Below are 17,255 nucleotides of genomic sequence, written 5' to 3'. Positions count from 1 at the left end.
ACATGTATACAGTGATGTGTATAAAATTGATGACTAATAAGAACCTGCTGTATAAATAAAATAAAATAAAATTCAAAAATTAAAAAAAAAGAAAAGAACTGTCCTACTCCCATCATAACCAGTTAAAAAAAAAAAAGAAAAGAAAAAGGAAGGAATATAGAAGACTTACTTGGACATAAGTGAAATATTCACACAATTAGAAAATCATATTTTTTTTCCTAAGCATCGAAATAACATTTAGTATTTGCCTATAAAGAAATGGATATTAAAGTTCTTGGATCATACTAAACACATTCATTTATCACCATGTAATTAAACTAATAGTTAATAATAATATAATACCCAATATATATTTGCAAATGTAAAACATACTTCTAAATAATTCTTTGGTCCAAAAGAAATTATGTTACATCTCGAATGTTACTTTTAACACGTAAAATCTAGGCAACATGGTTTACTTGCATACCCATTAGATTAAAAATATTAGGTACAGTTTTATAAAATTGATTTTTAAATTTTAACAAATACAGAAATTATTTTCATTTGACTATTTTTTTGATAAAAACATGCTTTTAAAATGCATCCAAATAGATGTACCAATTTGAGGGTAAAGAGTCAGGGGGGTTTATACCATTGAGCTTGCAAATGTGGTCATCTGGAGATATAAAGATGTTAGTATGAGATTTCATGCACAGTGCAGTGTAGGTGGCATGTTGTGAAAAAGGATTTCTTTCACATGGGCTTTTGATAGGAAATCCATGATATTTTGCATTGCTGATTGACAAATAGGCTCATGGGATAAGGTTAAGCCAGTGGTACAGCAGCCAAGTCATCATGAAATTGAAGAATCCAGCCCCTTATTCTCATTCAAGTGGAATTCACCTTACATATAAGAAATGTTGCCAGCAAAGCCAAAACTGGTTTTTGAAAGGAATTTAAAATCTGCTTTAGTTCTTGGTTAAGTGGTTGTTCAAAATCTCAGAGCTCCACTATACATAGGACGGTACAAATTATTTAGACTTCGATAAATGTTCAAAGAAATTCCAAATCCTTTCCTTGGCCATAGCAAACTTTTTAATGCTCTCATGAAATGTTTGATTCCCTATGACTTGATTGACTTTTTCTAAGTGTAATGTAATGGATAAAATTGTGGTCTCTGAAGTCTTAATAACTAGGTTTGAATCCTGCTCCGCTCACTATACAATCTTGGGCAAGTAACTAAACTTCCCTGAGTTTTCTCATCTACAAATAGAGTAACAACAGTATCAATCTCAACACATTTTTGTGAAAATTAACTATGATAATGGCAGTAAAGTACTCAGCAGCATGTCTGATATATATCGAACACTCAACAAATGCTTATTGGTATTGTTTGTTTTGATAAATTAGATCTCAAACCTTGACAGTAATATGAAATACTAATATCATTGTCTTACGAAGCTTCTTCTTGTTCATGATCATAAAACCTTGTCTGCTTTAAGAGATTAGATGTATTCCCTTCTGATACAAAAGCAGGACATACATTCAGCACATCTTAAAAGCCATCATCTAATTAAGGAATAATTTAAAGGGGTGTTGTCATATAATTTTATCAATAGATGCAGGAGGGCGTTTTGTAAATTTAGATGGTTATTACCAATCTTTTATAAACTCATGTTTATATAGGAATATAAAGAAACTTTCAAAATATTATTGTAAAAAACATTATTGTAAAAAAGTAAACATTATGCTACATGGTAAAATGCTAACTCCATTGGCTTTAAGATCCAAACAAGCTAAGGAAGCTTCCTATTTCTACTATTTCTGTTATTCAACAGAGTGTAGAGGTTTTGGTAAGAAAAAAAACAAAAACAAAAAAACTTAAAAAGCCGTAACATTTTATTACAGAGGGAAAGAATTGATGTTTATAAATGTGTGACTGCATATTTGGAAATTTTAAGAAACTACACTGAAAACCTATTAGAACCAATAAGAAAATGTAATAAGATAGTAGGTTTCGAGATATATATATATATATATATATATATATATATATATATATATATATACACACACACACACACATATATACATACACAAACAAAAACAGCTTTTTATTACACTATCAATAATTAGTTTAAATATTAAAAAGAAAAGAAATGCACTCATACAGCAACCTAAAGTAAATCTAGGACCAAATTTAACAAGATATAAACAAATGTATATGAAGAAAATAATAGCATTTTATTAAAATATAAAAAATAAAACATGAGTAAATAGAAAGATATGTATATTCTTTGATGCAAACCTTGCCATTACATAACTGTTAGTTCTTCCCAAATTAATGGTTAATTTAATATTATTCCAATCAGAATAAACTTTATATGGAAGAATAAATATAAAAGAATTCAAAAAATTTTTGAAAAAGTAGAACAAACATTTTTAGTATAAAACCTGATTTAAAACCAATATGGTACTGTCTGGCATAGAAATAGACAAGTATGTAGATCAGTGTAACAGAACATAGAGGACAGAAACATTTGCTATTATTTGAGAAATAAATAAAATAATAAAGATATTTCCATCAGCAGATTATTCAATAAATAGTGTTGAGACTATTGCCAGTACTTTTGGCAGAACATAAAGTTTTCCTTCTCTTACATCAAACTAGTTGACAGTGATTCTAATGATGGAATTGAAGCAAAAGAGGGTGAAGTTATCACCTATATAATTCAAAGACAGATTGGTCATGGGTGGTTTTAAAGATTTTGTTGTTTTCTTCTTTTGGTATTTTCAAGTATAACAAAGATGGAGAGCTCAAAAACACATCCTTTTAAACAACTGGAGGTTGTGAGCTGATCTTTCAAGACATCATTTCTGTTATAACTCAATGTGTTATTCACATTGGGACAGTACTGGCATCCACCAGTCATCCAAGCCAGCAGGCTTCCTGAGAGATTGGGGGAGGGAATGATTGCAAAAGGAAGCAGCATGAGGAAATTTTGAGGTGGGGGTGGGACTTTCCTGTGCCATGGCGGGAATGGTGGATACATGAACTGAGTACCACTGAGTGAATTTGCTACATGTAAATTTTAAAACTATATTAAAAAGTTAAGTCTGAGAAAATGGTAGGAGTAGAACTGTAAAAAATAAAATAGAATAACACAGTAGAATTAATGATGAATAGAAGTGATTGTCCCCTGCAATAAACAAACAACATTCAAAGTTTACAGAGGTGAGTGGCTTAAGGAAGATGATGTCCTTTGCTGAGAACAGGCCCTGCCAATAGAAATGAACACATTAGTATGTACCAGACCTGTCTAGAAAGACAGAGTGTGGGTATGTCAATTGCCTTCTGTAATTCTCTGTGAAGAAATATAAGCTATTAAGGATTGGAGCAAAACTCTAACAAAATGAACCATAAAATGCAGCATACTAAATCGAGAATAAATGTGTATTTGTCAAAAGTACCAACTGCCTGACACTACTTGGCAGTGCCATATCCACAGCAGACGGTACACAGAAGCAATCATTTTCCTTAGCAGGAGCCAGAGGAGACCAATCTTGCTGGTGACTAGGAGAAAATGACATAAATAACTATATTTTCATCTCGTTTCAGCAACAAAGTTAAAAAATGTTATTCCATTTTTTTTCTTAAAAATGTTATGGAGAGAGTTATATAAAATTGTGGTAATTTTATATTTAATGAGTCATGCATAATGTATTGAACCTTATAGGAAATATAGACTTTGTTCCTGTATTTTTGAGCACTTTGTGCCAGGAACTATTCTAATTACTGGAGTTATAGAGAATTTATGGAGAGAGATGAGACAAAGAATAATGAAATAATCACATGAAATAGGTAGCACAATAAGTGACCATAAATCCTATGGGGAAAAACATGAGAGGAGATTATTAGGAGAGTAAAAGATTAGAGATTAGGGAAAGATTGCAATTTTAAATATGGTAGCCAGAGAAGTCTGAAATTGGAAATTAAATAACTAAACCTGAAGAAGGTCAGGGAGGGTATCTCTGAGGCAGAGCTTCCCAGGCAGAGGCTACAGCAAGTGCAAATACCCTGAGACCAGAGCATACCTGTCATGTGTGAGGAAAAGTAAGTGTCCACTGTGGATGGCTGGGGTGAGGTGAGCAAGGGGGGAAGTGGTAGGAGATGAGGACAGAGAGCTAAGGGGGCAAAGGGTAGATCACACATGACCTTGTAGGCATTGTAAAGAACCTGGCCTTCCAATGTGATATGGGAAGACTTTAGGGGGTTTTGGGTGATCTTATTTGTATTTTATTTGTTTGCACATATGCTCACACTGTGTCTGTATCCATACAAATTTATTTTAAATACCTTCTATATGCTGGTGGCTTCCACATCTATAAATCTGTCCATGGTCTTTCTCCAAAACCTCTATACCCTCCTAGTTCCCTAGTATCTATACATGTGACTAACAGGCATCTCAAATTGACCATGACCAAAAAATGTGTCTGTTTTTCCTCAGCTCAGTACATCATCCACCAGTTGCCCATAAGCCAAAGGTCTGTGGGTTATCATTGATCCTCCTCTTTACCACGTCAGTTACACAGCTCTGTTGACTCTACCTCTCAAAAGTCCCAAATACGTACACTGCATCTCCACGGTGGCCACGCAGACAAGTACAAACATGTTTTTATGGTCTCCAAAATTTTTTAACTTTTAAAAAAATTGTTTTAAAATACACATTACGCAAAATTTACCATTTTAACCCTTTTTAAGTGTACGGTTCAGTAGCATTAAGTACAGTCACACTGTTTAGGAACCATCACTACTACCCTTCTCCAAAACTCTTTTAATCTTGCAAAACCGAAACTCTATACCCATTAAATGGTAATTCCTTACTCCTCCCTCTTCCCTCCTCCCAGCAGTCATCATTCTACTTTGTCTTTATTAACTTGACTGCTTTAAGTATCTCATATAAATGGAATCATATAATTTTGTCCTATTGTGACTAACTTATTTCACTTTGCATAATGTCCTAAAGGTTCTTGTAGCATGTGTCAGAATTTCCTTCCTTTTGAAAGATGAAAATTATTCCATTATATGTATAGAACACAGTTTGTTTATCCATTTATATGTTGATGGACACTTGAGTTGCTTCTACCTTTTGAGTATCTTGAACAATGCTGCTACAAACACAGGTATATAAATATCTGTTTGAATACCTGATTTCAGTTGTTTCAAGAATATACCCACAAGTGGAATTGCTAGATCATATGGTAATTCTATTTTTAATTTTTTGAGGAACCACCATATTATTTTCCATAACAGCTGAACCATTTTACTTCTCACCGGGTGACTCCCTTTTTATCTTCTTCATTTTCCATCTATGGTCACGCACAGTGACCTTCTTTGGTTTCTTCAAGTACTAAGTTCATTCTTGCTCTAGAGGTTTTGCTGTAGTTATTCCTTCTGTCTATAAAGCTTTCCACCTTGAGGTTTACTTGACTGGCTCTAGACTCTTCCAGGGATACCTTCCTTGATGTGTCACGTATGTGATTCAGTTATATCCTCTATCCTAGCTTACCAAGATCTCATGATTTCCTTGTTTGTTTATTCTTAATTTTTTTGGTCTTATCTCCCTCAAAACTCTATTCCCAGTACCTAGAACTATGACTGATGCATAGGAGATGCACAGTAATTGTGGAAATGTCACTGAGATTAGTCTGGTAACTTTCCCAGTGTGCTATAAGTGAACATTACTCATTAGTGAAACTCTGTATCATCACTCAGAGAATAATAAATATTCTTTAGAAACAAATTAAACTGAGACAGAATTCATAATTCCATGGTCTAATCAGGAATGGCAGTTAACCTAGTTATCTTGACTCTGGTAGAAATTTGCGGCTTTGTTAATTTGGATATTTCAGGCAAGATACGTTCTTTGTTTTCAAGTTATTTCAATAATTACCTTACTACTTCTCTATGCTTTATATATGCAGTCATTATCCTAGAGGTACTTATAAAATCTTTCATGACTTCTAAATAGCAAATTTCAGTTTTGGCCTTCAAACAAAGGGTACTTACATCATTTACCTTCCATAGCAGATTTTCTAAATCAATGTTTTATAGTTCATTCCAGTAGTAACCACCTTCATAATCTGTAAGGTCAGCTGTATTAGACAAAACTCATGCAAGTAGCATAAAAGGAAAATTGTTGTTTCTGTCTTTATATTAAGAAGTGAGTAGGTGGGTACAAATGGGCTATTCCAGATTATGAACAATCTCCTAACACAGTTATCTTTATGATGAGGCCATATATTTTGAATGACTTAAGTCTGATACTTGACAGGCACCATTCCTTCTGGCCCAATGATCTTTTTTTGTTTTTTTTTTTTAATTTATTTATTTTGTCTGTGTTGGGTTTTCATTGCTAGGCGGGGGCTACTCTTCATTGTGGTGCACAGGCTTCTCTTGTTGCGGAGCACGGGCTCTAGGCACACAGGCTTCAGTAGTTGTGTCATGCAGGATCAGTAGCTGTGGCTTGTGGGCTCTAGAGTGCAGACTCAGGAGCTGTGGTGCACAGGCTCAGTAGTTGTGGCACATGGGCTTAGTTGCTTCGCAGTGTGTGGGATCTTCCCGGACCAGGGCTCGAACCCATGTCCGCTGCATTGGCAGGTGGATTCTTAACCACTGCACCACCAGGGAAGTCCCTGGCCCAATGATCTTTACTGGGTTGTAAGAACCCATTAAATGTTTAGATGGGAGGCAGCATATACTCTTATGTATCAACACCCTTATTTTTTTATCATGTTAAAAAGTATTTTGAGGTTTGGATCTAGGATTGAAACTCCTTTTATGTAGTGAAGAATAAAGATGAGTCTTGTGTTCTGACAGCCCCTCTTCTTCAAGAATCAGTTCGTGCACTCATTACCATGGTACCCTTAAAGCTCCGATAGATGTAATTTTATGGTTATTAATTTAACTAACTTGCAGGGGAGATATTCTGTGGTTTGCAGAAAAATGGAGAAATAGTTATTCTGAAAATTCTTTTTCTTTTTATTCTAAAAGATGTTGAATATTGTCATTCAAATCATTAGGCTTTCATATTATTTTGAAAAAGTCATAAATGCAGAAAATCTGAATCACATTTAGTTCCTTTTCTAAAAATAAGAATAGGCAGATTATCTTGTTTCAATAATTATTGCAAAATCTTCAAATATGCCAAACAGAATTCATTGGAGAGCCCATTACATTTCAGGGACACTGGAGAGCCTCCATGGCAATAGGGTTGAAAAGTATTAACCCATCCCTTTCATTTTTTTATTAGTTTTACTTAGGGTTTATAGTAGGAAGTTCTTTACAAGCATTGTGTTCTGTTGTTAAGGTTTATATATACATTTTGAGATGATTTTTTTTACACCTTTGCATATTATATCTCAGGCATCTTCAGGGCAAACAATAGCTTGTCCCTTTTGTTCACAAATGGGTATCTTCAAGGAAAAAAAAAAGAGCATCTTTAGAAAATGTTGTTGATGTAGCACCTTTAGAATGTAACATCTTTTGAAAAGCTGATAGTATGGTACCTAGTTTAAAAGCTTCAATTAAAAACATGCTTCCATATACCACTTAAGCTAGAAGTGTGCGTGTTGAAGATGGATAAAGTTGGTGGTGAAGATTGCATCATCTTTTGCCATTACATCAAGGAGAAAAATAAAATTTAATATTACCTTTAGTCATCAAACTTTCCTACATAATTTGACATGTATTACCTTCAGAGATTTTCAGTATTAAAGAGATAATGAACACAAATAGTTTGAGTACAGTTTAAATCACTAATATTTTTGAGTACTTATCAATTGCCAAGAACTGTGCAAAGCACTGAATGGACTATTAAAGTTTAGCTGGGTATATTCTTTCTTAAATTTCTTCCTAGAATAATTCTTTGATTTTCAAAGAATAGGCTACATGTGCCTGTATGAAACCTATCAAAATATATATCATAGTATATTGTAACTGCCTTTTTACTTTTCTATCTTTTCCATTAAACTATAAACAACAAGAGTACAGGTTTTAGGTCTGCCATATTTACTCTCTCCTGTAATGTGATTGTCATGGGTACCTAGCCTTATACCTCAAACCTAGTAGGCACTCTACTAATATTTATTAATAGAATTATGATCAGTGTCCAGAAAATACCTCATTTCTTTAGGGATAGGATCATAGGGAAGAATGGTGACATAAAAATCAGAAGGCCAATTTATTAATTTTCAACACACAGTCTATTTAAACAAAATTATATCAGGGTAGCAAGTGCATTTTCTTTCTGGTTGCTGATGCCAGTTGGTGCTACTTATAATTGGAGTGTTTTGGTGCATTATTTTATTAAATCTTCTCACCACCAAATGAGACCATTACTATCCTTATCCTCATTCTGCACATGAGGAAACTGGGGCTTAGGGAGGATAAATAAGGTTTTAAAGTTACACATCTAGTAAGAATCCAGTAAAAATTTGAATGCTTCTCTTGATTACTTCCAGAGCTCAAGCTTTGTGTCAATCAGTATTTGGAATGCCAGTTTAATTAATAGGTAAACTCAGAGAAGATAAATAATTTGATGAGGACACACAACCAGTAAATGACAGAGCCTGGTATTAAAGCCAGTTTTCACACTCCAAAGTCTGTGTGGCTTTAATCCGGACCACTCTCTCCTTTCCTTTAATAATAAATACACTTTTCACAGATGCAATAAACCATGGGTCAAATACCATCCTATTCATGCTGAGCAAATCATGAATTTTTTATCCTGACAATTTCTTAATTTTTTATCCTGACAATTTCTTAAGAAAGGACTGCTACATTCATTTTCTCCTCTAGTTAAATCAGAGTAAATAATCCTTGGGCAAGACAGTTTTTGATATTTCATTTCCCTTTCTATTATTCTTACATCTGTGTTGATTTCACCCCTTATTAATGATACCTAAGAAGAAATATATGAGAAAAAAAGAATCCCAAGGAAAAAAGTCGGTTAGAAGAAAAGATGTATGATGCTACAGTGCCTCTGGAGGGAATTCAGTATCCTCTTGCGTTTAAGAAATCCTGAGAAAGTCAAATCAAACATAGAAATCATATCATAAACTAATACAAGGAGGAACTTGGGCAATAAGTGGTGCGTCATTTGAGGGTCTGTGGAACATGATATTAAGTCTTGTTTAAATGGGACGTTTTACCATGCTCTGTGTTCTATTATGAAACATGGTGTTGTCCTGCTTTTGAATTCTAGAGTCTCAAGTCCCTGACCAGCCCAGCTCTCTTCATGTGAGGCCCCAGACCAACTGCATCATCATGAGTTGGACTCCTCCCTTGAACCCAAATATTGTGGTGCGAGGTTACATCATCGGTTATGGCGTTGGGAGCCCTTATGCCGAGACAGTACGTGTGGACAGTAAACAGCGATATTATTCCATTGAGAGGTTAGGTGAGTAGCTGTGATTTTTCTTCTCTTAAGGAAAATAAATGACTTATTTTAAATTATTTTCTTTCTTGGAAAATTGTTCTTTGGAAGTTGATTTCAATTTGTAACATATATTAATTCATAACTCTCTCTTTTTCTATCTTCTATCAATCTACTCACCCACCCTCCTATATACACACATACATTCTCCCTGTCTGGATTTTGAATTGGGGAATTTTATCTAGACAGATACACAGTAGTGGGTGTCCTGGTATGTACCCTGCCTATGTGTCACAAGGATAGAAAAAGTGCATTGGAACATTTTTCTTTTTCCTCTGTCAGTGGAAACTTCTAATCTTAATAATTCTTACAGAAAGAAAGTCAGCAAATATTTTTTTCTCCCTAGAAAGATATTCTGTCAATTTTTCTTTAACCTTGAATTATCTAGTCACATTACCTTTTTTTTTCCCTTAGTATTTATAGATAAAGCTTGGTGGATATCTCATTATGACTGTAGAACAACAAGATTTTAAAAAAGGAATTTTCAACCAAGACAGTAACTTGGAGCAATCAAACTCCTCTCTATGTATATTCCTGATCCCTCCCAATCCAACTTCTCTTACAGTATTTAACCTCCTTTTTACTGAATACAATACTTCTATTGTGATGTTTCTCAATTCATTGAAACTTTGTTTATTCAGAGAGGGTTAACATGTGCAAAGTTTTCATATACATTTTACATTGGATTTTCCATAGTGCAATAAGAGATTATATCATTAGCAGAGGGAAATAAAATGAATATATGTCATATATAGGGTGCCAGTAAGTTAAACAATTGTCATAATGCAAAAAGCAAGTTGATTCTACCTGTTGATTTAACACGATGTTATTTGCAAAGAAGTACGGTGACCTTCTCAGTGAAAAGGCAACCTGATTGAATTGCTGCTTATTTGCAGTGTCTCTCAGAAACAGAGCATTTGTGATGAGAAGCCTGATTTGAATATGAATAGCTAAAATGCAGTAGCAAGAAAAGGTTTTGTCAGTGCAAGAGGAAAATTGCACTGACCCATTCTCTCTATAATTGCTTCAAACACTAATAAGAGAAGCACCTTCTGCAAATCTCCACAATTTTAGTTAGCTTGGCATTTGGAAATAATATTCTCTCAGTCAGTCCCTGAATTTGAATGCAGAGGCAATCACAAAATTCATATTTTATGGCCATCAAACTTATGTCAGGGGACTCTCATTTATCCATTATTCAGTATACTACACCATCTCTGACAGTTCATCTTGATGCCACGCACCAAAGGAAGAGATTCCCGTGGCAGTACACAGGCTCTCTGGCAATGAGGTTGTGATGCAAACTCAGAATGAAGTCATGAAGGAAAACTGCATTGTTTCACCATGTGCTTTTGATAATGATGCTCTTTATTACAAAGACACTCTACCATGAGTTTCCAAGTCTAGTAAAGTTGAGGCATTTGGGAGATTAGTACTGTGGCAAATCTTTCCAAATGCTTAAAAAAGAAATTTCCCATCGTAAGGTACGTTTTAAAGAGCTGGGAACACTGATAAAGGTAAAATGGGCCAGGACCCTGTCTCAATGATAGATAATCATGAGTATGCACTTTATCTGGAGAGACACTCACCCGCTCTCCCACGACATGCACACATGTATATGTACATAAGTATTTAAATTCTACTGAAACTCTTTTAACATAGTACCATGTCTTAACATAAAATATAAAATAGTGTTTCATTATTGTTCCAGTATCCTCATGGTTATGTAAATAAACCGGTATATTTTCAACGTGAATTTCCACTGATTGGCCAAATGTATGTTAAACATATCTTAAGTTCTAATTTTTATAAAGATAAAGGATTCAATCAAGTTCACATTTGAACTCTACAAAGAAAACATCAATGTTTCATTTGTTCTACTGAACATTAAAATAGGCGTATCAGTTTTCATAGTATCTTTTTGAAAAGGTATTTCAAGTACAATTTTAAAGCTATTAATCTAGACATTTTATATATAATAGACAAAAGGGAATGATATAATTTAAGAACAGTATGACAGTTATAGAATTAAAAATGAATTAAGGAAAGTTGTAATACTTTTAAGCATAGGGTCAGCCATAACTTCAAGTATCACGATTGTATTTTAGACTATAAAAAGCTACGTGGTTTGTAACTGACCAATAAACCTCTTCTTTTCTTTGGTGAGAGATGAGAAGTTCCAAATAACATTTTGTTTGTCAGGCATAGTAACTCACTATTTAGACACCAGGCAGTGTGACCTGCATCAGGACTAGAAATACACGACAATTTTGAACAGTATCAAGTATTGCCTGATTTAAAACAGAACAAAACAAAGCTTACCTAGTGCAGGCATAGAGTTTCATTAACCAATGTTTGTACTATTAGCTGTTTATAATTAATCTTTTGAAATCTTCCTCCTTTTTATTCAAAAGTCCTAATGCCAAGTTTGGTGTATACACATGGTATAGATCCACAATATCTGAATTCTAACAATGTTTAGCAAAATTAATTTGAAATCAGGTCCCTTTTTTAAAAAAACTTAATACTTACTGTCTACCAATCTATTGATCAATCTATCCATCAATCACTTTATCTTTTTATCTTTGTGGAGGTATTTTTATAGATAATGAACTGTGCATAAAGTGTACAATTTGTTGAGTTTTGAAAAGAGCTTTATTGAGTTCATTCACAAACAATACACTGTGTATTTTTGAATTTCTTGTTTAATTTCTCTCAGCACTATTTTATAGTTTTCAATGTAGAGGTCTTGAGTTCTTGAATATTTTTGTTAGATTAAGTCCTAAAACATACATATATATATGAATTATTCTTTAAATTTATTTTCCAGCTGTTTGCTGCAAACAAACTGATTTTTTAACGTTAACCTTGGTATCCTAAGACCTGTTAAATTCAACTATTTGTTCCACTAGTATTTTTATAGATGCTCTGAGATTTTCCATTTAAATGAGCATATCATATGAAAATGGGAACAGTTTTATACTTATTTTCTGATCTTCCTGCCTTTTATTTCTTTCTCTTTCTTTCTTGCAAAGATGAAGATCTTCAGTAAAATGTTGAATAGAAATAGTGAAAGCAGGCATCTTTACTTTGTTCCTAATCTTAGGGGAAACATAAAATAGGACTGTATGGTCAGACCACTCAAGATGGCTGTCCTCTTGCTCTCTGTCCATCCCCAGCCCCACCAGTGCCTGTTTCACCTAAACCCTAAACCCAAGACTGACCTTCCTATGCACTTGCCCCAGGCCCCAGCTGGTGGTTGTTCTTATCAAAGGGGCCGTGAGAGGCGTGCCCCTCTACTGGTTTCCCTGGTAGCTAATGAGCTCACCTGAGGTCAATTCCCCTATAACTGGTAATCTCCCCTTCACTCCCGGGAGTGAAGACTGCCGCCATGTCCTGCCTGCCATCTGCCCGAACATGGTTGTCTGTCACTCCAGGACCTTGCTTCAGAAGTGTAAGCTCCCTTGTTCATTGATGTCTCTGTTGCTGACTCTGGGCTCTTTCTTCGGTCTTGACGCTATGCAGATGCAGGGCTTGTAGGCCTGCGGGGTATAGCCCAGCAAGGACGTTAGTTAGTTGTAGGTTCTTCATAGATGTCTGTTATCACATTGAGGTAGTTTTCTACTATTCCTAGTTTTATGGGAATGTTATCATGCTTATTTGTTGAATTTTTGTGAAATAATTTTCTATCTCATGAAATGGTCATATATTTTCCCTCCTTTCATTTTTTTAAACATCATTAATTATATCGATTGATTTTTGAAGGGTAAATACACATTCTTATAATGTAGGATTTAATTGGTTAATAGTTATTAAGGATTTTTTTGCCTATATTCATAGGTACATTTGTCAATGAATTTCTATTCATTTAGTGACTTTTTCCAGTTCTTTTTAAAACTAAGCTTATACCAGCCTCATAAAATTATTTGAACAATTTGCTTTTTCTATAACTGAAAAAGTTTGTGTAAAATTGATATTTATTATTTCTTGAGTATTTGATAGAATTCACTAACAAAACCATCCGTATCTGACATTTCCGTTCAGGAAGGCTTTTGAAATGAATTAAATTTCTTTAACATATACAGGTATTTTCATATTTTTAATTTTTTCTTGTATTGATTTTGGCAAGTTAATTTTTTCATGAAATCTGTCTATTTTATTTTGTCACATTTGTTGGCATAGAGTTGTTCATTCATGATATTCTCTTACTGTTTGTGGTTATCTGTGGTGATAACTGCTTTTACATTTCTGATATTAATGATTTATGTTCTCTTTCTTTTTTGTAATCAGTCTAGGTAGGGGTTTACCAATTTTGTTGATCTTGTCAAAGAAAGAGCTTTTAACATTAATAATTGTTTCTACTATCTATCTTTTTTCTTTCATATTTGCTCTTGACTAATTTCTTTCTTATACTTATTTAAGTCATAATTTACACTTCTATTTGTAATTTCTTAAGGTAGAACCTCATAATGTAGGCATTTTAAGCTATCGGTGTTTCCCTAAGCACCACTTTCCTTGCATTCCACAAATTTTTATATGTTGGATATTCATTATCATTTAGTTTAAAATATTTTCTAATTTTTCCTTGATTTCTTTTTGCCCTATGACTTATTGTGTTGCTTAATTTTACAATTTTGGGTTTGCCTAGTTATCTTATTATTATTGATTTTTAATTTTTTTTATCATGATAGAAAATATACTCTGATATCACTATTTTTTACATTTAATTTTTTTTTATTTTTTAACTATTTTTTATTTTATTAAATTGAAGTATAAGCAATTTAAAATGTGTTAGTTTCAGGTGTAGAGCAAAGTGATTCAGTTATCCATATATATATATTCTTTTTCAAATTCTTTTCCATTATAGGTTATTACTAGATATTGAATATCCCTGTGCTATGCAATAGGTCCTTGTTGTTTATTTACTTTATATACAGTAATGTGTGTATGTTAATCCCAAACTCCTAATTTATCTCCCTCTGCCCTGCTACTTCCTTTGGTAACTGTAAATTTGTTTTCTATGTCTGTGAGTCTATTTCTGTTTTGTAAATAAGTTCATTTATATCATTTTTTAGATTTCACATATAAGTGTTATGATATTTGTCTAACTTACTTCAGTTATATGTTAATCACTAGTTCCATCCATGTTGCTGCAAATGGCATTATTTCATTCTTGTTTATGCCTGAGTAATATTCCATTGTGTATATATACCACCTCTTCTTTATCCATTCATCTGTCAATGGGCACTTAGGTTGCTTCCATGTCTCGGCTATTGTAAATAGAGCTGCTATGAACATTGCAGTGCATGTGTCTTTCCAAATTAGAGTTTTTGTCTTTTCTGGATATATGCCCAGGAGTGGGATTGCAGGATCACATGGTAATTCTATTTTTATTTTTTTAAGGAACCTCCATACTGTTCTCCATATTGGCTGCACCAATTTACTATTTTTAAATGTTTGAGATTTGTTTTAGGGACCAACATACTGTTAATTTTGTTGAGTGTGCTATGTGAACTTGAAAATCATGAATATTCTGCAGTTATTAGATATAGAGCTCTGTAAATGTCAGTTAGATCAAAGTCTTTGATAGTGTTTTTCAGATCATCCATGCCTTTACTAAAATTTTTGATCAATAGTTTGTGAATTGCTAAGATTGAGTATCAAAATCACCTTTTATAAACATGGAATCATCTATGTCTCCCTTTAATTCTGTCAAATTTTTTGCTTCATTTATTTTGAGAGTCTATTGTTAAGCCAGTTTAGATTTATAATTGTTATGTCTTCTTGGTAAATCACCTCATTTAGCGTTATAAATGTCTCTTTTTATTTCTGATAACATTCTTTGTCTTCAAGATGATTTTATCTGTTATTAATATAGCAACTCTAGCCTTCCTTTACTTACAATTCACATGGTATATCTTTTTCAATCCATTACATTCAATCTGTGTCTTGTATTTAACGTTTGTCTTTCTCTTGTAGGTAGTATATAGTTGGGTGTTGGTATTTTATGAACTCTGAAAATTTCTGCCTTTTAACTGGAGTTTTTAGAGCATTAAAATTTAATGTAATTATATGAATGGTTGAATTTAGGTCGATCATTTTATTTGTCTTTTCTGTTTGTTCTCTCTCTCTCTTTTTTTTTTTTGTTTTATTTGCCTATTTCCTCTTTCATGACTTGTCCAAGTTCTTACTTAATTTTACAGTCTGCTTACTTTTATATCACCCTCAGATATTATGTTGTTTGGGTTTTTAGGTTTTTCTCTCTCTTTTTTTTTGTATTTTGTTTAGAGTTTATAGTTGTTAGCAGTGGGATGGTTGAGCTAAAGGGTGCTCATACCATCATAGCAGAACTGGAAACTTGTAGTTCCTTTTTAAATATTTTTGGACAGGTGCTATGGTGAACACTCTTGATAAAAATAAACTCGGTTTCTAGGAAGTGTATTTATCATCTGAATTATATTTGGCACTACTTCACTTATTTGTGTTAATAAATATAGTCTAAGAATGCTAAAAAGTAAATAAAGATGGAATTGAATGTAATTCTGAATATGGGTTCAGATGCATACTTTTGTCTCTGCCATAATGTTTAATCTTGGAAAAGTCATTTGAACTCCAGCCTTCTAGTATTTCCGTGAAAATGCAGAATAAGAGTACCTTTTATTCCCTATTATGTGGTGTAAAGAGTTAACAGACATTGAAAAGAGTTAACACAGGTAAAGAAGTTGGTCTTCATAAGAGATATAAATACTAAATTTTGCATCATGATCATTGCAAAAATATTAAAGTTTTCCCTAATTAAAAGATTTATTTTTTTAGGTAAATTCATTGTCTAAATATTATCAAAAATACTTTTTTATAACACTAACTGGAAATATTTTTCTTGGGACTGTTTAGTAATCTTTTTTAATTAAGAAAATGGGTTCTATTTGTGATTAAATTTGTTCATAATCCAGTGATATCAAATGAAGGTTTAAGTTCTATCTCTAACAATGAATTGTTGGTTATATGTGGCACAGTAACCTTTTTATTCTCATACTGTGGGACCCTCTAAACCTCAGTTTTCTCATCTGTATAGTAGTAAAGTATGCTACCTTACAAGCTTTTTATGAGATTCAATTGAGGTAATAAAAGTATAGCCATTTGCAAGTTTTTAAAAGTTAAAAACCTTTATGCACACATAAATAAGGCATTGTTCTTATTATAGTTTTGTACATCAGTAGTTTAGCAAATATAAATAATGTAGTTCCATAGGCTTTGAATTGTGTTTCTATAACCTTGAAAGTTACAGTGTTCTATACCTAAAAGTAGACTATTATATCATATACAATTTTTTAAATAGTTGAAGATTCCAGGATTTTAAACTCAGATAACTCATCAAATGCATGAAATTTTATAAAACATACTCATTTACTAAAATTAATATGAAACAAAAATCTAAATGACACAGTGACATTCAATTCAGTGTGAAAGACAAAAATGTAAACTCCTGGTTTCAGCTATAATAGAATGCTGATTAGAAAATCCTGAGTGGGAGAGTTTGATTCATTCAACATGAGCACTGGTTGCCCAGAGAGTGGTGAGGACAAAAGAGAAAAGGTCATTTTATGAGATCATTACTCTGAATGTATCAGGAAGAATGGATTTGATTTTTTTTTTTTTGAGGTTAATGTCTTCTAAACCTACAGGCATTCTTTAGCAGTGTTTAAGGCCAGCCTCAGGGTGATTCATTAAAAATACGTACCATTCTATTTGTAACTCTTTTCTCACTTTTTACTCCCT

At 33.0% G+C, this 17,255-nt stretch overlaps 1 protein-coding gene across 1 annotated transcript in view; it reads left to right on the top strand.

The window, feature by feature from the left end:
- The window catches only part of DCC (DCC netrin 1 receptor), a 1,180,955-nt gene that overhangs the window by 967,454 nt on the left and 196,246 nt on the right, over window positions 1-17,255 (top strand). Inside the window, exon 15 of the mRNA XM_082416529.1 lies at window positions 9,246-9,440. Coding sequence (XP_082272655.1) covers window positions 9,246-9,440 — 195 coding nt within the window. The remainder of the gene's footprint in view (window positions 1-9,245; window positions 9,441-17,255) is intronic.

This window comes from Balaenoptera physalus, assembly GCF_965194825.1.
Source record: "Balaenoptera physalus genome assembly, chromosome: 12".
In the NCBI taxonomy this organism is placed as follows: domain Eukaryota; kingdom Metazoa; phylum Chordata; class Mammalia; order Artiodactyla; family Balaenopteridae; genus Balaenoptera; species Balaenoptera physalus.
The sequence above is the reverse complement of the archived record's forward strand: the minus strand, read 5'-3'. Positions and strand labels throughout refer to the sequence as shown.